The 24,155-nt window shown below is 45.7% G+C and overlaps 1 protein-coding gene across 1 annotated transcript in view; it reads left to right on the top strand.

The window, feature by feature from the left end:
* The window catches only part of ABCA4 (ATP binding cassette subfamily A member 4), a 154,472-nt gene that overhangs the window by 111,112 nt on the left and 19,205 nt on the right, over window positions 1–24,155 (top strand). The window contains exons 24-36 of the mRNA XM_069967712.1: window positions 4,170–4,307; window positions 5,106–5,299; window positions 5,386–5,470; window positions 5,904–6,109; window positions 6,565–6,613; window positions 7,617–7,697; window positions 9,561–9,772; window positions 15,957–16,081; window positions 17,200–17,298; window positions 17,434–17,626; window positions 17,985–18,079; window positions 20,119–20,151; window positions 24,015–24,120. Of these exons, the coding sequence (XP_069823813.1) occupies window positions 4,170–4,307; window positions 5,106–5,299; window positions 5,386–5,470; window positions 5,904–6,109; window positions 6,565–6,613; window positions 7,617–7,697; window positions 9,561–9,772; window positions 15,957–16,081; window positions 17,200–17,298; window positions 17,434–17,626; window positions 17,985–18,079; window positions 20,119–20,151; window positions 24,015–24,120 (1,616 nt within the window). The remainder of the gene's footprint in view (window positions 1–4,169; window positions 4,308–5,105; window positions 5,300–5,385; window positions 5,471–5,903; window positions 6,110–6,564; window positions 6,614–7,616; window positions 7,698–9,560; window positions 9,773–15,956; window positions 16,082–17,199; window positions 17,299–17,433; window positions 17,627–17,984; window positions 18,080–20,118; window positions 20,152–24,014; window positions 24,121–24,155) is intronic.

Raw genomic sequence — 24,155 nt, 5'->3', positions numbered from 1 at the left:
TAGTGTGTCTCTTATAGTGTGTCTCTTATAGTGTGTCTCTTATAGTGTGTCTCTTATAGGATGTCTCTTATAGGATGTCTCTTATAGGGTGTCTCTTATAGTGTGTCTCTTATAGCGCGTCTCTTATAGCGTGTCTCTTATAGTGTGTCTCTTATAGTGTGTCTCTTATAGTGTGTCTCTTATAGTGTGTCTCTTATAGTGTGTCTCTTATAGTGTGTCTCTTATAGTGTGTCTTATAGTATGTCTCTTATAGTGTGTCTTATATAGTGTGTCTCTTATAGTATGTGTCTCTTATAGCGTGTCTCTTATAGTGTGTCTCTTATAGTGTGTCTCTTATAGTATGTCTCTTATAGTGTGTCTCTTATAGTGTGTCTCTTATAGTGTGTCTCTTATAGTGTGTGTCTTATAGTATGTCTCTTATAGCGCGTCTCTTATAGCGTGTCTCTTATAGCGTGTCTCTTATAGTGTGTCTCTTATAGTGTGTCTCTTATAGTGTGTCTCTTATAGCGTGTCTCTTATAGCGTGTCTCTTATAGCGTGTCTCTTATAGGATGTCTCTTATAGTGTGTCTCTTATAGCGTGTCTCTTATAGTGTGTCTCTTATAGTGTGTCTCTTATAGTGTGTCTCTTATAGTGTGTCTCTTATAGGATGTCTCTTATAGGATGTCTCTTATAGGGTGTCTCTTATAGTGTGTCTCTTATAGCGCGTCTCTTATAGCGCGTCTCTTATAGCGTGTCTCTTATAGCGTGTCTCTTATAGTGTGTCTCTTATAGTGTGTCTCTTATAGTGTGTCTCTTATAGTGTGTCTCTTATAGTGTGTCTCTTATAGTGTGTCTTATATAGTGTGTCTCTTATAGTATGTCTCTTATAGTATGTCTCTTATAGTGTGTCTCTTATAGTGTGTCTCTTATAGTGTGTCTCTTATAGTGTGTCTCTTATAGTGTGTCTCTTATAATATGTCTCTTATAGTGTGTCTCTTATAGGATGTCTCTTATAGTGTGTCTCTTATAGTATGTCTCTTATAGTGTGTCCCTTATACTATGTCTCCTATAGTATTTCTCTTATAGTGTGTCTCTTATAGGATGTCTCTTATAGGATGTCTCTTACCTTCCTCCTCAGCGCCGTTCCGGTGCAGTTAGTTGTGTGTACCGTGGTCCAGTGAGACTGTTAGGAGCCCGGCCAGCCCCCTTCTAATGATAATGAATGGAGACATCCTATAAGAGACACGCTATAAGAGACATACTATAAGAGACACACTATAAGAGACATCCTATAAGAGACACACTATAAGGGACACGCTATAAGAGACACACTATAAGAGACACGCTATAAGAGACACACTATAAGAGACACACTATAAGAGACACGCTATAAGAGACACGCTATAAGAGACACGCTATAAGAGACACACTATAAGAGACACCCTATAAGAGACATCCTATAAGAGACATCCTATAAGAGACACACTATAAGAGACACACTATAAGAGACACACTATAAGAGACACACTATAAGAGACACGCTATAAGAGACACACTATAAGAGACATCCTATAAGAGACACGCTATAAGAGACACGCTATAAGAGACACGCTATAAGAGACACACTATAAGAGACACACTATAAGAGACACACTATAAGAGACACACTATAAGAGACACACTATAAGAGACACGCTATAAGAGACGCGCTATAAGAGACGCGCTATAAGAGACACACTATAAGACACACACTATAAGACACACACTATAAGAGACACACTATAAGAGACACACTATAAGAGACACACTATAAGAGACATACTATAAGACACACTATAAGAGACATACTATAAGACACACTATAAGAGACACACTATAAGAGACACACTATAAGAGACATACTATAAGACACACACTATAAGAGACACCCTATAAGAGTCACACTATAAGAGACATACTATAAGAGACACCCTATAAGAGTCACACTATAAGAGACATACTATAAGAGACATGCTATAAGAGACATGCTATAAGAGACACACTATAAGACACACACTATAAGGGACACACTATAAGACACACACTATAAGAGACACACTATAAGAGACACACTATAAGAGACATACTATAAGACACACACTATAAGAGACATCCTATAAGAGACACCCTATAAGAGTCACACTATAAGAGACATACTATAAGAGACACCCTATAAGAGACGCACTATAAGAGTCACACTATAAGAGACATACTATAAGAGACATACTATAAGACGCACACTATAAGAGACACGCTATAAGACACACGCTATAAGACACACGCTATAAGAGACACACTATAAGAGACACACTATAAGGGACACGCTATAAGAGACACACTATAAGAGACATACTATAAGAGACACACTATAAGAGACACACTATAAGAGACACACTATAAGGGACACACTATAAGGGACACGCTATAAGAGACACGCTATAAGAGACATACTATAAGGGACACACTATAAGAGACACACTATAAGAGACACGCTATAAGACACACGCTATAAGAGACATACTATAAGAGACACACTATAAGAGACACACTATAAGAGACACACTATAAGAGACATACTATAAGAGACACACTATAAGAGACACACTATAAGAGACACACTATAAGGGACACACTATAAGGGACACGCTATAAGAGACACGCTATAAGAGACATACTATAAGGGACACACTATAAGAGACACACTATAAGAGACACACTATAAGAGACACACTATAAGAGATATACTATAAGAGACACACTATAAGAGACACACTATAAGAGACACACTATAAGAGACATGCTATAAGAGACACGCTATAAGAGTCACGCTATAAGAGACACGCTATAAGAGACACGCTATAAGAGACACGCTATAAGAGACACGCTATAAGAGACACGCTATAAGAGACACGCTATAAGAGACACGCTATAAGAGACACACTATAAGAGGCATACTATAAGACGCACACTATAAGAGACACGCTATAAGACACACGCTATAAGACACACGCTATAAGAGACATACTATAAGAGACACACTATAAGGGACACGCTATAAGAGACACACTATAAGAGACATACTATAAGAGACACACTATAAGAGACACACTATAAGAGACACACTATAAGGGACACGCTATAAGGGACACGCTATAAGAGACACGCTATAAGAGACATACTATAAGGGACACACTATAAGAGACACACTATAAGAGACACTATAAGAGACACACTATAAGAGACACACTATAAGAGACACACTATAAGAGACACACTATAAGGGACACACTATAAGAGACACCCTATAAGAGACACCCTATAAGAGACACCCTATAAGAGACACCCTATAAGAGACACCCTATAAGAGACACACTATAAGAGACACACTATAAGAGACACACTATAAGAGACGTACTATAAGAGACATACTATAAGAGACACACTATAAGAGACACCCTATAAGAGACACACTATAAGAGACATACTATAAGACACACACTATAAGAGACACACTATAAGAGACACACTATAAGAGACATCCTATAAGAGACATCCTATAAGAGACATGCTATAAGAGACATGCTATAAGAGACATACTATAAGAGACATACTATAAGAGACATGCTATAAAGGACACGCTATAAGAGACATCCTATAAGAGACATCCTATAAGAGACATCCTATAAGAGACACACTATAAGGGACACACTATAAGAGACACACTATAAGAGACATACTATAAGAGACACCCTATAAGAGACACACTATAAGAGACACACTATAAGAGACATATTATAAGACACACACTATAAGAGACACACTATAAGAGACATCCTATAAGAGACATCCTATAAGGGACACACTATAAGAGACATCCTAGGTTAGATTTATCTAGTCTGCTGACAGTTCCCCTTTAAATTTAGCCCACCCTGCCTACTATTTAAAAGGATGGCAGAATCAGAAGAGCAGCCCGGCCTGGTGTGTGGCACCGATATATACTGTGTAATTGCTCAGTCATGTGACCTCCATCCATCATAGTGCAGTCTGTGGGATGGGGGGGGTCTGCGGGGGGGGGGGGGGGGGGCGGGGGGAGTCTGCAGGGGGCTTCTTTGCGTCTCGCTGTCCAGTAATGTTTTCCTTTAATTACAGGTGGAATGCAGAGGAAACTCTCTGTCGCCATGGCTTTTGTGGGTGAATCTAGAGTTGTGGTTTTGGATGAACCCACCTCCGGTGTAGACCCCTATTCTAGACGATCCATTTGGGATCTGCTGTTAAAGTATCGATCAGGTAGGGGATGTTACAGGGTGCGAGTGTCCAATGTGGGGGAAAGCCTCAGACTATAGAGGTGAAGATGACGTATTGTTACATGGTGCGGACTATACATATCTGATAGATGACTTATTGTTACATGGTGCGGACTATATATATATCTGATAGATGACGTATTGTTACATGGTGCGGACTATATATATATCTAATAGATGACGTATTGTTACATGGTGCGGACTATATATATATCTGATAGATGACGTATTGTTACATGGTGCGGACTATATATATATATATATATATATATATATGATAGATGACGTATTGTTACATGGTGCGGACTATATATATATCTGATAGATGACGTATTGTTACATGGTGCGGACTATATATATATATATATATATATATATATGATAGATGACGTATTGTTACATGGTGCGGACTATATATATATCTGATAGATGACGTATTGTTACATGGTGCGGACTATGTATATCTGATAGTTGACATATTGTTACATGGTGCGGACTATACATATCAGATAGATGACATATTGTTACATGGTGCGGACTATATATATATATATATATATATATATATATATATATATATATATATATGATAGATTACGTATTCTTACATGGTGCGGACTATACATATCTGATAGATGACGTATTCTTACATGGTGCAGACTATACATATCGAATGACGTATTCTTACACTGTGCGGACTATACATATTTGATAAATGACATATTCTTACACGGTGCGGACTATACATATCAGATAGATGAAGGTAACACTTACTCCCCAGGCAGGACCATTATCCTGTCCACCCACCACATGGATGAAGCCGATCTCCTCGGGGATAGAATCGCCATCATTTCTCAGGGAAAGCTGTACTGCAGCGGATCCCCCTTATTCCTGAAGAACTGCTTTGGCACGGGCTTCTACCTTACCCTGGTCAGGAGGATGAGGAACGTGAAGGAACCAGTGAAGAAAGATTCTGTAAGCTCACAGATTCACCGTCTTATATAACATGGCGTTGTCTTCTGCCTGGTACAATAATACATTATATATTCTTACCTTCTCAGGCGTCCTGCCGCTCTGACTGCTCCTGCCCTTGTCCGAGCTGTGCTCCGAAAGCCAAAGAAGATCCCCTGGAGCAAGAGCTAGATGGTAAGATGTTAAAGGGGTACTCCACTCACATAACTTTTGATATTTTGCTGCCCATGGTGAGACTAACAATTCCTTCCATACTTGTTATTATCTATTCAGTCTCCTTCCCCCAGTTCTGAGCTGCTGCTTTTTGCTGAAGACACAAATCTGTGTGTGTGAGCTTTTCTCTCTGTCTCCCCCTCCTTATTTTTTCACGCCTACCACGACGCTTTGTCTGGCTTGGAACCGTATATCAGAAGTTATGTTTGAGTGGGATACCCCTTTAACCCTTGCTCTCCCACTTCCACCTGCCACTTGCTGTATTGATAGTGATTGCACATCGGCTCCCAATACCTAGAAGGAGACGTACAGCCATTAGTCCTGAATGGCCATGTTGTCCTCTCCCGGTAGGATTGGTGCTGGCTGATGATCTGATGTCTGTATGATCCTGCAGGTAACGTGGCCGCCCTGACTGAGCTCATCCATCATCATGTCCCTGAGGCCAAGCTGATAGAAAGCATCGGGCAGGAGCTGATCTATCTGCTGCCTGGTAAAGACTTCAAGTACCGCGCCTACGCCAGCCTGTTCCGAGAGCTGGAGGAGACCATGGGGGACCTGGGGCTCAGCAGCTTCGGAATCTCAGATACCCCACTGGAGGAGGTAAACCAGTCTGCCCATTATAACCAGTACACATGACAGCTCCTGGGGGACCTCTAATCATAGGAAGTGCCATGGGGTGGCCTTGGTGTGTGTCAGGTTATCCCAGCTTTTACTGCCGATGTATACCTACATAAGATCCAGTGCAAACCAATGGTGGAGTGAGCATTAGAGCCGCCATCTGCATCCCAGAAACAGGATCATTGTAAAGATATAAACCCAGAACTGCTCCAAGTATAAGGGAGTTTATAGGAGTGATTCAGGATTGGTAAATACACAGCGCCTCTCCTGGCCTCAGGTTGTGTGTGGTATTACATTTCAGCTCCATTCACTTCAATGTAACTTAGCTGCAGTACCGCACCCAACCTGAGGACAGGAGAGGCGCTGTTTGTTATTCTAAGCCTGGAAATCTCCACCAGAGAATACTCTGACTGAATTTTCTTTATTGAACCCTACAGATCTTCTTGAAGGTGACGGCTGACTCTGTGACCGGAACAGAGACTCCAGGTATCGGCTTCTTCTCTAGAACGCCACGCTCAATCATTTGTCTTATATTATTGGACAATTTGGGTCCCAGTTAGTGAAACCAGGCAAACAGCCAACGTGATTTGTAGGTGACCGGCGTGTGAATAGACGTCTTAGCGTCTCTGGAAACATTCGACCAAACGTCCATGTTGGCCGAGCTCTCAATATTACCTTTTCTTTTTATCCTGTATGTCCGATTCTTAGAAAGTTCTGGAATCTAAATGAGTTTTACACATCACAGGACCTCGGCCTCCGAGCCGCTCCCGTCATACTATAGAAACCAGTCAGACAGACGTCAAACCTTTTTAGTTTTTTATGATCGCGCAGTTTTCCTTTTAGCAAAGCTCCCGACCTGCAGTTCTTCTGTTGTTGTGTTGTGAGACCTTCCAACATGTTCCTGTAGGCTGGAGACCCCTTTAATGTGACCCTGTCGCCCTCTATTTACAGTCTGACTGCTCTCCACAGGTGTAAAGGGTAAATGTTGCAGCTTTCATTACTTATTTTATATCACATCTCATGGTGCTTGTTCTGGTAAAAAGTCGTTTTTATCACCTGTGGATTGGTATACGTGGGCGGGGCCTCGCGGCCTATGTGCCACATCGCTCCGCCCCTAGCGGCACTTAGCAGCCATTGGAAGGGCCAGCCTAAAGCTCTAGGCCACACACCCCTGATTGTCCCACACCAATGGTCGCTGAGGGGGCGGGGTCATGGATGGGGCCGGGCTAGGTGGCGCTAGGGGCGGAGCGATGTGGCACAGGGGGGAGACCACTTTAGAGCACAGGTGGGAGACCACTTTAGAGCACAGGTGGGAGACCACTTTAGGGTACAGGTGGGAGACCACTTTAGGGCACAGATGGGAGACCACTTTAGGGCACAGATGGGAGACCACCGCCCTATAGCCCCGTTACCTTTCATTAGAGGACAGTACATGTATTCGCCGCCTCTATATGAATGTCACTTTCTTCCCCCTTAATGGTGACCCCAGAGGAATGGATGCTGCAGCAGAGGAAATCCCGGAGCAGTCTAGCGGCCGACACCAAGACAACGGTCAATGTGGATAATAAAGGTGATTCAGGCAGATGAGACGCTGAGGGAATGTCTGTCCCTGGTTCTCCTAACAGCAATGACGCCTCCATAGTAGATATTACTGTACAGACACAAGTGTGAATTGTATAATAAATATACATATATCTCCTATAGTGAGAGGACTATGGGAGCGCCGCCACTGTGCTCTATATGGGAGGAAACCTCACATTGTGGTAGATGCCAACACAGACATTCTCCAGTTATCCCATCCATATCACCTGAACCATAATGCTTGTCTGGCATCACTAGGTGCACCGTACCCCCTGCAGCATCGCTATGCACCGTACCCCCTGCAGCATCACTATGCACCGTACCCCCTGCAGCATCACTAGGTGCACCGTACCCCCTGCAGCATCACTAGATGCACTGTACCCCCTGCAGCATCACTAGGTGCACCGTACCCCCTGCAGCATCACTAGGTGCACCGTACCCCCTGCAGCATCGCTATGCACCGTACCCCCTGCAGCATCGCTATGCACCGTACCCCCTGCAGCATCGCTATGCACCGTACCCCCTGCAGCATCACTATGCACCGTACCCCCTGCAGCATCACTATGCACCGTACCCCCTGCAGCATCGCTATGCACCGTACCCCCTGCAGCATCGCTATGCACCGTACCCCCTGCAGCATCACTAGGTGCACCGTACCCCCTGCAGCATCGCTATGCACCGTACCCCTGCAGCATCACCAGGTGTACCTTACCCCCTGCAGCATCACTATGCACCATACCCCCTGCAGCACACTAGGTGCACCGTACCCCCTGCAGCATCACTATGCACCGTACCCCCTGCAGCATCACTAGGTGCACCGTACCCCCTGCAGCATCACTAGGTGCACCGTACCCCCTGCAGCATCACTATGCACCGTACCCCCTGCAGCATCACTATGCACCGTACCCCCTGCAGCATCACTATGCACCGTACCCCCTGCAGCATCACTAGGTGCACCGTACCCCCTGCAGCATCACTAGCTCCACCGTACCCCCTGCAGCATCACTATGCACCGTACCCCCTGCAGCATCACTAGGTGCACCGTACCCCCTGCAGCATCGCTATGCACCGTACCCCCTGCAGCATCACTAGGTGCACCGTACCCCCTGCAGCATCGATATGCACCGTACCCCCTGCAGCATCACTATGCACCGTACCCCCTGCAGCATCACTATGCACCGTACCCCCTGCAGCATCACTATGCACCGTACCCCCTGCAGCATCACTATGCATCGTACCCCCTGCAGCAACACTAGGTGCACCGTACCCCCTGCAGCATCACTAGGTGCACCGTACCCCCTGCAGCATCGCTATGCATCGTACCCCCTGCAGCATCACTAGGTGCACCGTACCCCCTGCAGCATCACTAGGTGCACCGTACCCCCTGCAGCATCACTAGGTGCACCGTACCCCCTGCAGCATCGCTATGCACCATACCCCCTGCAGCATCACTATGCACCGTACCCCCTGCAGCATCACTAGCTGCACCGTACCCCCTGCAGCATCACTAGGTGCACCGTACCCCCTGCAGCATCACTAGGTGCACCGTACCCCTTGCAGCATCACTAGGTGCACCGTACCCCCTGCAGCATCACTAGGTGCACCGTACCCCCTGCAGCATCACTAGGTGCACCGTACCCCCTGCAGCATCACTAGGTGCACCGTACCCCCTGCAGCATCACTAGGTGCACCGTACCCCCTGCAGCATCACCCCAGCCGTGTGCCCTGGAGATCGCTCGTGTGCTTAGATTTCAAGCATTGGGCAGTAGTAGTAATCTGCAGCACGGGGTCTTTGGGGTTCACTTATTTCTTACACACACATTGTCTTATTCCTCCCAATCTTCTCACCCAGATCAAGCACCGTGTGTGAGGAAAGAGTCCCGGAGAAGTACGGCCGGAGATGCTGCACCTGATGCCGGCAATGATCGGCCTGCTGCCGTCGAATCTGATGGGAAGGGATCCCAGCAGCTGAAGGGCAGCGACCTCCTGCACCAGCAGTTCCGGGCTCTCCTGATAAAGCGCTTCCAGCACGCAACGCGCAGCCATAAAGACTTCCTGGCCCAGGTGACCCCTCCTCCCCACCTGCCGCCTCCTTTTCTTTCATTGCAGTAAATGCACTTATCATTGCAGAATCCCTCACAGTCACTCCGTATTCCGCTATAGATATATATATACATGTAGTACGGTCACGTGACCTGCGTATACTGGAACCCTTTCCTGTTGGGGGATATGACTTTTGGGGCAGATTCTCATTGTGCTTTTTGTAAATGAGAGAGTGATGTGTGCAGCTGCCGTAGTCTCCTCTATGTGCATGCAGCGGCCGTAGTCTCCTCTATGTGCATGCAGCGGCCGTAGTCTCCTGTATGTGCATGCAGCGGCCGTAGTCTACCGTATGTGGATGCAGCGGCTATAGTCTCCTGTATGTGGATGCAGCGGCTGTAGTCTCCTGTATGTGCATGCAGCGTCCGTAGTCTCCTATATGTGGATGCAGCAGCCGTAGTCTCCTGTTTGTGGATGCAGCGGTCGTAGTCTCCTGTATGTGGATGCAGCGTCCGTAGTCTCCTGTATGTGCATGCAGCAGCCGTAGTCTCCTGTATGTGCATGCAGCGGCCGTAGTCTCCTGTATGTGCATGCAGCAGCCGTAGTCTCTTATATGTGCATACAGCGGCCGTAGTCTCTTGTATGTGGATGCAGCGGCCGTAGTCTCCTGTATGTGCATGCAGCGTCCGTAGTCTCCTGTATGTGCATGCAGCGTCCGTAGTCTCCTGTATGTGCATATGCAGTGTCCCAGAACATGCAGACTACTACTCCTATTATGGCCATTTCTATTGCTGTGTCAATGCCTGTTCTGGTAAGTGTTTGCACTGCAACTGCTGCTGGTTTTCCCCTAGTATTCTCTGGTATTGTGCATTTTCATGTGTATTGTCATGTATTCTTGTGTATTATTACAGTGTACAGTGGTATGCAAGGCTGTTGATCACGTGACCTGTAACCATGGTTCCTCCAATGGCCGACTAGCTCTGGCCAGGAGCAACCATGTGACCTCCCACTTCCTGCTGACAAGGGAGTTGAGCCCCGGCTTCCAAGCAAGGAGGTTGTGTGGTTCTATCCTCTCCCACAGAAGAGTGACTGATTCTGCTGCTATATACCAGTCTTCGGCTGTTTCTGCCTGCTCAAGTGACCGGATTCTTTTCTCTCATCTGGGTGTCATTCCGTTATTTCTCCTCATCGCTGCAAGGATTCACAGCAAGTATTAGTCTCAAGCTAATCCACCCAGCAACGCTATTTCTCTCATACTCCTACTCCCATCATCCGGCACGTATTCTCACAGCCTATGCAGCACCACTCCTGCTTTATTTGTCAAAGCCTGCTATATACCCGGTTGCATCTGGACAGAACTGTTGCTACTAGTTACCTCATCTATAATAAAACCGCTGTTACTGAACCCTGGCATTGGTGTCCACTAACTGGTGCCCTGACTAAGTGCAGCGAAGAATCGCATGCCCATCATCACCCGCAGATTCCTCAGACCGGCCCTACAGCTGTGCTGCCCTCAGGCCTATACCGTGACAAGTATAACCCCTGCAGCTGCCCCGGTCATTGCCCGCTCATAACACCAGCACTGCGGAAGTGGCCCCCAGGGGCCAGGGCATCGCATTTTTGGCGTCACGAACAGGATACAGACTGTGTTGTGCCAACTGTCAGTGCCCCCAGAACTGTACTGAAACCCCCCAGAGACTTTGCCGATTACATGGGGGTGATTGAAGTGTTTCGGGCCCTAAACAGTACTCAAGATGGCCGCCGTCTTCTTGAATTTCTGGCTGCGCCATACCCCGGAGAGGAGGGGGTTAACAGCCATGCTGCCAAAGCGCGGGAATCGCCCGGCGCCATAGACTTTCCATTGGCTGCTCCTGATTGGCTGCCTGGGCCGGATGACGTCACTGTTGCTGGGCAGATTCTGGAACCTGATCCTCCAGCCTGGCGCTCCTCCCCTTCCTGCTACAAGTTCCGGCCAGAGCGTGACAAGATGGCGGCCCCCGAGAAACGTTTGCCTGCAGCCGCGGCACCAGTGATGCCGGAGCTGCCGGAGAGCAATCCTGCCTGCCTGCTAGCACCGCTCCCATCCTACAGCGACACCAGCTGGGCCGCTGCCCCGTTGGGCGACGGATGTCTTCGCCGGGCCTTCATCCCGGCCTCTGCTGATCAGAATGAGGGGCCCATACCTGAGACCAGCATTTCTCCGGGACCCGGTCACTCCAGCACCGCTGACCTCGCTTCTTGTACCGGAGGGTCCTCATCACCGGACAGCGAACAGATTGTAAGTGGACCGACTCTGTTGTCCTCAGTCCCTGGCCCTAAAGGGGAGAACTCTGCTAAGGCCTTCATATCCCCGGGTCTGTGGCAATCTCCAGGGCGTGATTCGCCGCCCCTGCCGCAATGGATGCTCGGGCCGGGGCCTAAGATTATGCAGCTGATCGAGGACATTCAGCAGGCCCTCGCTGCCCTGTCGCCTGCCACTACAGCTGCCACCGCTATGCCTAGCGCTACTCCTGCAGCTTCCACTACAGCGGGCCCGTCTACTACCGCAGTCCCCTCTACTGCTCCCACTGCTGTGGCTAAGGCTGCCTCTTCTACCACGACCGTCACCTATCATGTGGCCCCCATCATCTCTCCTATCACCACGGTGACGCCCAGCATTGTAGTCACTACGGCATCCAGTGATGCTTCTGCTCCAGGCCCTTCACGCTATCGCTATCCGTGGAAGAAGAAAAAGAAGAAGCCTACTCAGGGTCCTCCAGGACATTTCTGCTAAGTATCCTTACAGAGACCAGAGCCCTTAAACTGTTTTTGTTGTCTAACTGTATTGTTCCAGTTCCTGCAACGTTCAAGGTTCGTGCCTGGTCCTCCTGACCAAGTTCCCTGTACTAACCAGCCATGAGCTGATGGACACTTACACTAACAAAAGGTTCTCTAGTGCCTGTCCCAGAGCCTTTTACATGGACGATGTTCTAATTGCCTAAAAGAGACTCTACCTAACAGAGACACTTAACCCATTCCTTCCTAATGCACTTTCCTGTGATTGTGTGTTCCACACAGGGTATTATTGCACTTATTTCATTATTGCACTTTTTCTACTATTGTATTCCAGTGTTATCGAAGTCTTTGTATTTCCTCCTCTGAGTAAGCACAAGGTTACATAGATTGCCTCAGAGTAGAGCGCCTCTTTTGTAAAACAGTATATTTTCCAGTGTCAAAGTCAGATAGCTCCTCCTCTGAGTAAGAGAAGTCAGTATATATATATACCTCAGAGAAAGTCCAGTTTATGTAGGAGTGTATTTTCTCATCCAGTCTCAGTATTGTGTATTATTATCATATCTATAGCTGGAAAGATTTAGTTGAGCCAGTTCGTATGCAGATTTTTCTCAGATTTGCATTCAGATTTTTCTCAGATTTTCATTCAGATTTCTCTCAGGTTTCATTCAGATTCATGTGAGCCAGTTCTCCTCAAGACCTCGCAGTATTTGTTGTCCTTTGTGTTTCCTTTCCTTTTGTTTCCAGTATTTGTTCGCCTCTGTCTTGTCCCAACACAGTAGTAATCACACATAGTCTTACTTAACATTCACACTGGTCCATACATATTGCACCTTGGATACCCTTTCGTGTGTTTGGCCTATTGAGTAATTGTGTTGTATGATTGACCCGTATGCATGGGCGCCCAGATGTATGCTTGCTTTTATTATTTTGTTCTATTCTCTTTCAGGTATCCAAGACATTTCACAAACACGCCAAGGTAGTACACAGGTCTTCACGTTCTCCTCCAGTAGGGTAACACATTTAACAGAAAACCTACTGTCTAACTGGCTGGAATATTGAGGGTCACCCGCCAGCAGTTGAGTTGTCCTGGCTTACACATCAGATGGTTCACGCACTAGCTACCTGGTCGCCAGAGTACGTTATGCACCCCTAGGTGAAGTCCTGCCACTAGGGTTTCTGATCCTCTCTCTCTTCTCACCTGTGCCTTGGGCGTGGGAAACACACACCTCATCACACTCACTCTCATCATTCATTCCTGTTGTTTGATTGTCCAGTCTATTCATGTTTGCTGCCTTCTAGATTCGCCGAGGTCGGCTCAAATTTGCTAGGGAGGTATGCAGTGTCCCAGAACATGCAGACTACTACTCCTATTATGGCCATTTCTATTGCTGTGTCAATGCCTGTTCTGGTAAGTGTTTGCACTGCAACTGCTGCTGGTTTTCCCCTAGTATTCTCTGGTATTGTGCATTTTCATGTGTATTGTCATGTATTCTTGTGTATTATTACAGTGTACAGTGGTATGCAAGGCTGTTGATCACGTGACCTGTAACCATGGTTCCTCCAATGGCCGACTAGCTCTGGCCAGGAGCAACCATGTGACCTCCCACTTCCTGCTGACAAGGGAGTTGAGCCCCGGCTTCCAAGCAAGGAGGTTGTGTGGTTCTATCCTCTCCCACAGAAGAGTGACTAAGTCTGCTGCTATACTCCAGTCTTCGGCTGTTTCTGCCTGCTCAAGTGACCGGATTCTTTTCTCTCATCTGGGTGTCATTCCGTTATTTCTCCTCATCGCTGCAAGGATTCACAGCAAGTATTAGTCTCAAGCTAATCCACCCAGCAACGCTATTTCTCTCATACTCCTACTCCCATCATCCGGCACGTATTCTCACAGCCTATGCAGCACCACTCCTGCTTTATTTGTCAAAGCCTGCTATATACCCGGTTGCATCCGGACAGAACTGTTGCTACTAGTTACCTCATCTATAATAAAACCGCTGTTACTGAACCCTGGCATTGGTGTCCACTAACTGGTGCCCTGACTAGGTGCAGCGAAGAATCGCATGCCCATCATCACCCGCAGATTCCACAGACCGTCCCTACAGCTGTGCCGCCCTCAAGCCTATACCGTGACAAGTATAACCCCTGCAGCTGCCCCGGTCATTGCCCGCTCATAACACCAGCACTGCGGAAGTGGCCCCCAGGGGCCAGGGCATCGCACATGCAGCGGCCGTAGTCTCCTGTATGTGGATGCAGCGGCCGTAGTCCTCCTGTATGTGGATGCAGCGGCCGTAGTCCTCCTGTATGTGGATGCAGCGGCCGTAGTCCTCCTGTATGTGGATGCAGCGGCCGTAGTCCTCCTGTATGTGGATGCAGCGGCCGTAGTCTACTGTATGTGCATGCAGCGGCCGTAGTCTACTGTATGTGCATGCAGCGGCCGTAGTCTACTGTATGTGCATGCAGCGGCCGTAGTCTACTGTATGTGCATGCAGCGGCCGTAGTCTACTGTATGTGCATGCAGCGGCCGTAGTCTACTGTATGTGCATGCAGCGGCCGTAGTCTACTGTATGTGGATGCAGCAAGGGAAGCAGCTGTGCAGAATAATTCTGTAAATCCCATTGACCCTAATAGAGAGAAGCATCCTGGTATGTATATATATATATATATATATATATATATATATATACACACACACATGTATATACCTGTACATCATGGAGTTGTGTCAATCAGAATAAATTGGGAGGTTTATCACTTCCTCCTGTATTCTGGTCGCACACACCTTATTCCTCATCCTTGCACACTTATCCCTTCTATGTTCTGATTGCACACACCTTATTTCTCATCCTTGCACACTTATCCCTTCTATGTTCTGATTGCATACCAGTTCTCATCCTTGCACACTTATCTTTTTCTTTATTCCTGTTGCACACGCCTTATTCCTCATCCTTGCACACTTATCTTTTTCTTTATTCCTGTTGCACACACCTTATTCCTCATCCTTGCACACTTATCCATTCTATGTTCTGATTGCATACCAGTTCTCATCCTTGCACACTTATCTTTTTCTTTATTCCTGTTGCACACACCTTATTCCTCATCCTTGCACACTTATCTTTTTCTTTATTCCTGTTGCACACACCTTATTCCTCATCCTTGCACACTTATCTTTTTCTTTATTCCTGTTGCACACGCCTTATTCCTCATCCTTGCACACTTATCCCTTCTATGTTCTGATTGCATACACCTTATTCCTCATCCTTGCACACTTATCCCTTCTATGTTCTGATTGCATACACCTTATTCCTCATCCTTGCACACTTATCCCTTCTATGTTCTGATTGCATACCAGTTCTCATCCTTGCACACTTATCTTTTTCTTTATTCCTGTTGCACACACCTTATTTCTCATCCTTGCACACTTATCCCCTTTCTGCAGATTGTTCTTCCTGCGAGCTTTGTGCTGTTGGCTCTGATCTTCACTCTCATTGTTCCTCCTTTTGGTGAATACCCCAGTCTGACGCTTCATCCCTGGATCTACGGACAGCAGTTTATCTTCTTCAGGTCAGAGGATCCTGTATAGAAGTCATGTCCCCACATTGTATCTCTGTGTCAGGATAGATGGGGCACAGCAGTTATAGCCTGCCCTCCATGTCTCCATCCATAGCCTAGATAACTTCTGATTGTTTAGAGGAAAGTGTCACCTAGATTTTCTGTTACTGATTAGAGTCAGATACTAAAACTTGATCATTTATTCTAATCTGTTTCTATTTTCTGATTTTAATTTTATTTCCCTTTTTGTACATTGTTATGGGGATGGCCATATTGTCTGAGCTGTTTTTAACAGCATTTAGTGACATGCTTTACAGCACAACTCATGGACATAGACGACAATAGACAGACTCTGTCCCCTGATGCGAGACATTACTGAGCGCGCTCTGTGACCTGTGAAGAGGTCATCCCTGCTGCTATTGTCTCCTCTATCTACTGGTGCAATGCTGTACAGATCACTTTACTGCAGCCTCTTATCACCACAGACACAACAGGAAGTCTCTGCTTAATTTTATCCCAGTGGTGAGAATTAAAATATTTTATAATATAGATAGAAACATGGAAAATTAGGGAAAATGTCACCAAAAATTATTTTCAGTGACATTATCGGTATCGGCTCAATATTATCGTATTGGTTCATTATCACGGGAATTATCAGTGTCAGCTCGGTATTACCGATATCAGCGCGGTATTATCAGTATTATCGGTATTGGTTCAGTATTCCAGGAATTATCAGTGTCAGCTCGGTATTACCGATATTGGCTTGGTATTATCAGTATTATCGGTATTGGTTCAGTATTCCAGGTATTATCAGTATCGCTCGGTATTATTAGTATTGGTTCAGTATTCCAGGTATTATCGGTGTCAGCTCGGTATTACCGATATCGGCTTGGTATTATCAGTATTATCGGTATTGGTTCAGTATTCCAGGTATTATCAGTGTCAGCTCGGTATTACCGATATTGGCTCGGTATTATCAGTATTATCGGTATTGGTTCAGTATTCCAGGTATTATCGGTGTCAGCTCGGTATTACCGATATCGGCTCGGTATTATCAGTATCAGTATGATGTGTGTTATTAGTCTTCTTCATTGTGATTGATTCCCAGATATTTCTCGTTATTTCCCTAGTAATGAGCAGCCGGGCAGCGAGCAGGTTGTCCCCTTATCCGATGCGTTTCTGACCAGTCCGGGCTTCGGTACTCGCTGTATGAAAGAGCTGCCCCTGGGGTGAGTAATAACCGCACAGTGTGGTCACACTGCCGTCCCTGAGCTAAAGAGGTAGTAGTGACAGGCCGGGGCGGAGGGCGGCAGGTTCCCCATCTCTGTAATTCTACCATTAATATAAGATTCTTTCTCTCTCAGTAAAAGGTTCCCCTGTACAAACACGTCCAGCGAGTGGATCATCCCCACCGTGTCCCCCAGTGTAACCAACATCCTGTTAGCTCATGAGTGGACGCCCCACAACCCCTCCCCGTCCTGTACATGTAGTACAAGAAACAAGCTGATCATGCTGCCCGAATGTCCTGAAGGTGCAGGGGGCCGACCACCACCTCAGGTAACAGGAGGATGTATCCTGGAGCAGGAGAGTGTCCTGTATATAACACCGCAGGGGGTTAGGAGACCGTCCTGTATATAACTCTGTGTGCAGGGGTATAGCTCACTGTATATCACACTGCGGGGGGGGGGGGGGGGGGGTATATCTCCCTGTATATAACACTGGGGGAGGGGGGATGGAGGTATATAGCTCCCTGTATATAACACTGGGGGAGGGGGGTATGGAGGTATATAGCTCCCTGTATATAACACTGGGGGAGGGGGGGATGGAGGTATATAGCTCTCTGTATATCACACAGCGGGGGGGGGGGGGTATATCTTCCTGTATATAGCATTATTCCCTTTTCCTCTCTCCTTAGAGGATGCAGCCGAGCTCGGAGATCCTCCAGGACCTCACAGAGAGAAATATCTCGGATTATCTCCTCAAGACGTATCCCACGCTGATCCGGAGCAGGTGCGGCCACGGCTGGGAGGGATGGGAGTATTCAGCCCTCATACAGACCTGTTCTACTTTATCTGCCTCCCTCTCTATTACACATCATGCAGCAGCCGGAACATCCCGCTCCGAGCGCACAGGGGTATCAGTCACAATGTTATCAGGAGCAGGAGGATCAATGGAAGGGTCTATGGGGCGAGGGGCGTGCCTGCAGATACTGAGCCCATCTCTCTCATGTCTGCAGATACAGGAGCCATATCTCACATATCTGCACATACAGGGGCCATATCTTACGTGTCTGCAGATACAGGGCCCATATCTCACATATCTGCAGATGCAGGGACCATATCTCTCATGTCTGCAGATACAGGGCCCATATCTCACATATCTGCAGATACAGGGGCCATATCTCACATATCTGCAGATGCAGGGACCATATCTCTCATGTCTGCAGATACAGGGGCCATATCTCACATATCTGCAGATACAGGAGCCATATCTCACATATCTGCAGATACAGGGCCCATATCTCACATATCTGCAGATACAGGGGCCATATCTCACATATCTGCAGATGCAGGGACCATATCTCTCGTGTCTGTAGATACAGGAGCCATACCTCACATGTCTGCAGATACAGGGGCCGTATTTCACGCACCTGCAGTTACAGGGCCCATATCTCACGTTTCTGCAGATACAGGGCCCATATCTCACAAGTCTGCAGTTACAGGGGCCATATCTCACATGTCTGCAGACACAGGGGCCGTATTTCACGCACCTGCAGTTACAGGGCCCATATCTCACATGTCTGCAGATACGGAGGGGCCATATCTCACGTTTCTGCAGATACAGGGCCCATATCTCACGTTTCTGCAGATACAGGGCCCATATCTCACAAGTCTGCAGTTACAGGGGCCATATCTCACATGTCTGCAGATACAGGGGCCCTGGGGTATAAAGGCTATAATCTCCTTGATTATCACCCCGCCATTCAGAACACCTGACTCCATCTGTACACATACACATGGGTAAGGCTGGGTTCACACTACGTATATTTCAGTCAGTATTGTGGTCCTCATATTGCAACCAAAACCAGGAGTGGATTAAAAACACAGAAAGGCTATGTCCACACAATGTTGAAATTGAGTGGATGGCCGCCATATAACAGTAAATAACGGCCATTATTTCAATACAACAGCCGTTGTTTTAAGATAACAGCAAATATTTGCCATTATATGGCGGCCATCCACTCAATTACAACATTATGTGAACAGAGCCTTTCTGTGTTTTTAATCCACTCCTGGTTTTGGTTGCTATACTGACTGAAATATACGTAGTGTGAACCCAGCCTTACAGTAGGAGACATATTGTCCTGTCCGGGAGTAAGAAGAGTCTCCCAGTAACTCCTTACTCTAATGTGCCTGGAGTCCAGAGGGTGTGGTCAGGGCAGGTTATATAGAGACATGGAGATAAGGATGGAGTTTATTAAAGGGGTTATCCAGGATTAGAAAAAACTTTCTTGCAAAAACAGCGCCACCCCTGTCCTCAGGTTGTGTGTGGTATTACAATTCAGCTCATGCCCAGCCTGAGGACAGCAGAGGCGCTGTTCTGCAAGAAAGTGGGCATGTTTGGACAATCCCTTTAATCTCTCGTATTCATCTCTCGGTATTCTGGGCCACAGAAGTGAAAATCTACGCTCATTATGAGGGGGTTTAGAATCTGTCAATTTAGGAGAAGCCACACCCCCTCCCACCAGACCCCGCCCACTTGTTTATAACCAAAAATGTGTGATGATATCTCTACATCTGGTGTAAAGGTGATAACGTCCCCTCCTTATATACAATAGAAGATCAGTCACATGATCAAAAGGGATCAGTAACTGCAGACGGTATAAAACAGACAATGTCAGCTATTCTTTTTACTACTATTATTATTATTGTCTTTTTATTGTTATTGTTTATTATATTTTTATTACTATGTTGTTATTATTATTATTATTATTATTATTATTATTATTATTATTATTATTATTATTATGTCTCTTTTGTTGCTTTCAGTATGAAGAGTAAATACTGGGTGAATGAGCAGAGGTGAGTGAGCTGCGTATAGTGATATCCGGATCCCTGTAGTGAATCATTGGATACAGGGACAATATTACACTTTCACTTTGAGGAATTTAATGTTACCTGTATCGTCACCCACAATCCTATAGACGCTCATGATGAAGTTGTGTAAGATTGTATAAGATTTCTATTGATCTCGTGTGAAGTGCAAAGTAATGATGTCATCGCCAGAAATTGTTCCATCTGTCATCGGCTGCTGATTCATAAGACACTCACTTTAAGCACAGTGCACTCCTACATATATATCACATCACACTCACTATAAGCACAGTGCACTCCTACATATATATCACAGGACACTCACTATAAGCACAGTGCACTCCTACATATATATCACAGGACACTCACTATAAGCACAGTGCACTCCTACATATATATCACAGGACACTCACTATAAGCACAGTGCACTCCTACATATATATCACATCACAGGACACTCACTATAAGCACAGTGCACTCCTACATATATATCACAGGACACTCACTATAAGCACAGTGCACTCCTACATATATATCACAGGACACTCACTATAAGCACAGTGCACTCCTACATATATATCACATCACAGGATACTCACTATAAGCACAGTGCACTCCTACATATATATCACAGGACACTCACTATAAGCACAGTGCACTCCTACATATATATCACAGGACACTCACTATAAGCACAGTGCACTCCTACATATATATCACATCACAGGATACTCACTATAAGCACAGTGCACTCCTACATATATATCACAGGACACTCACTATAAGCACAGTGCACTCCTACACATATATCACAGGACACTCACTATAAGCACAGTGCACTCCTACATATATATCACATCACAGGACACTCACTATAAGCACAGTGCACTCCTACATATATATCACAGGACACTCACTATAAGCACAGTGCACTCCTACATATATATCACATCACAGGACACTCACTATAAGCACAGTGCACTCCTACATATATATCACAGGACACTCACTATAAGCACAGTGCACTCCTACATATATATCACAGGACACTCACTATAAGCACAGTGCACTCCTACACATATATCACAGGACACTCACTATAAGCACAGTGCACTCCTACATATATATCACATCACAGGACACTCACTATAAGCACAGTGCACTCCTACATATATATCACAGGACACTCACTATAAGCACAGTGCACTCCTACATATATATCACAGGACACTCACTATAAGCACAGTGCACTCCTACATATATATCACAGGACACTCACTATAAGCACAGTGCACTCCTACATATATATCACAGGACACTCACTATAAGCACAGTGCACTCCTACATATATATCACATCACAGGACACTCACTATAAGCACAGTGCACTCCTACATATATATCACAGGACACTCACTATAAGCACAGTGCACTCCTACATATAGATCACAGGACACTCACTATAAGCACAGTGCACTCCTACATATATATCACATCACAGGATACTCACTATAAGCACAGTGCACTCCTACATATATATCACAGGACACTCACTATAAGCACAGTGCACTCCTACATATATATCACAGGACACTCACTATAAGCACAGTGCACTCCTACATATATATCACATCACAGGATACTCACTATAAGCACAGTGCACTCCTACATATATATCACAGGACACTCACTATAAGCACAGTGCACTCCTACACATATATCACAGGACACTCACTATAAGCACAGTGCACTCCTACATATATATCACATCACAGGACACTCACTATAAGCACAGTGCACTCCTACATATATATCACAGGACACTCACTATAAGCACAGTGCACTCCTACATATATATCACATCACAGGACACTCACTATAAGCACAGTGCACTCCTACATATACATCACAGGACACTCACTATAAGCACAGTGCACTCCTACATATATATCACAGGACACTCACTATAAGCACAGTGCACTCCTACACATATATCACAGGACACTCACTATAAGCACAGTGCACTCCTACATATATATCACATCACAGGACACTCACTATAAGCACAGTGCACTCCTACATATATATCACAGGACACTCACTATAAGCACAGTGCACTCCTACATATATATCACAGGACACTCACTATAAGCACAGTGCACTCCTACATATATATCACAGGACACTCACTATAAGCACAGTGCACTCCTACATATATATCACAGGACACTCACTATAAGCACAGTGCACTCCTACATATATATCACATCACAGGACACTCACTATAAGCACAGTGCACTCCTACATATATATCACAGGACACTCACTATAAGCACAGTGCACTCCTACATATACATCACATCACAGGACACTCACTATAAGCACAGTGCACTCCTACATATATATCACATCACAGGACACTCACTATAAGCACAGTGCACTCCTACATATATTACATCACAGGACACTCACTATAAGCACAGTGCACTCCTACATATATATCACAGGACACTCACTATAAGCACAGTGCACTCCTACATATATATCACAGGACACTCACTATAAGCACAGTGCACTCCTACATATATTACATCACAGGACACTCACTATAAGCACAGTGCACTCCTACATATATATCACATCACAGGACACTCACTATAAGCACAGTGCACTCCTACATATATATCACAGGACACTCACTATAAGCACAGTGCACTCCTACATATATATCACATCACAGGACACTCACTATAAGCACAGTGCACTCCTACATATATATCACAGGACACTCACTATAAGCACAGTGCACTCCTACATATATATCACATCACAGGACACTCACTATAAGCACAGTGCACTCCTACATATATATCACATCACAGGACACTCACTATAAGCACAGTGCACTCCTACATATATATCACATCACAGGACACTCACTATAAGCACAGTGCACTCCTACATATATATCACAGGACACTCACTATAAGCACAGTGCACTCCTACATATATATCACAGGACACTCACTATAAGCACAGTGCACTCCTACATATATATCACATCACAGGATACTCACTATAAGCACAGTGCACTCCTACATATATATCACAGGACACTCACTATAAGCACAGTGCACTCCTACATATATATCACAGGACACTCACTATAAGCACAGTGCACTCCTACATATATATCACAGGACACTCACTATAAGCACAGAGCACTCCTACATATATATCACAGGACACTCACTATAAGCACAGTGCACTCCTACATATATATCACAGGACACTCACTATAAGCACAGTGCACTCCTACATATATATCACATCACAGGATACTCACTATAAGCACAGTGCACTCCTACATATATATCACAGGACACTCACTATAAGCACAGTGCACTCCTACATATATATCACAGGACACTCACTATAAGCACAGTGCACTCCTACATATATATCACAGGACACTCACTATAAGCACAGTGCACTCCTACATATATATCACAGGACACTCACTATAAGCACAGTGCACTCCTACATATATATCACATCACAGGACACTCACTATAAGCACAGTGCACTCCTACATATATATCACATCACAGGACACTCACTATAAGCACAGTGCACTCCTACATATATATCACAGGACACTCACTATAAGCTTTTGTGATAACTTACAATAACCCATCAGACGCCATGGCATCTCTGTGAGCGGGGACATTGTATGGTCAGTAATGACCTCTAGTGGTCATGTTGGATAATGCACTGTGTATAGGAAGGTGAGGCTGTAGCACATGTTCATACCTGGTGCCCAATACAATCTCCTTCCTGCGTTCCCTACAGATATGGAGGGATTTCCATAGGTGCGAAGCTTCCTGTCCTGGATGTACAAGGAGAAGCAATTGCAGACTTCTTCAGTCACTTGGGAGCAATGACCAATGTGTCCGGAGTAAGACATGAAATTATGCTGGGGAAGAAGGGGAA

This window comes from Dendropsophus ebraccatus, chromosome 4 (assembly GCF_027789765.1).
Source record: "Dendropsophus ebraccatus isolate aDenEbr1 chromosome 4, aDenEbr1.pat, whole genome shotgun sequence".
Taxonomy (NCBI): domain Eukaryota; kingdom Metazoa; phylum Chordata; class Amphibia; order Anura; family Hylidae; genus Dendropsophus; species Dendropsophus ebraccatus.
This window is presented reverse-complemented; position numbering and strand designations above follow the sequence as displayed.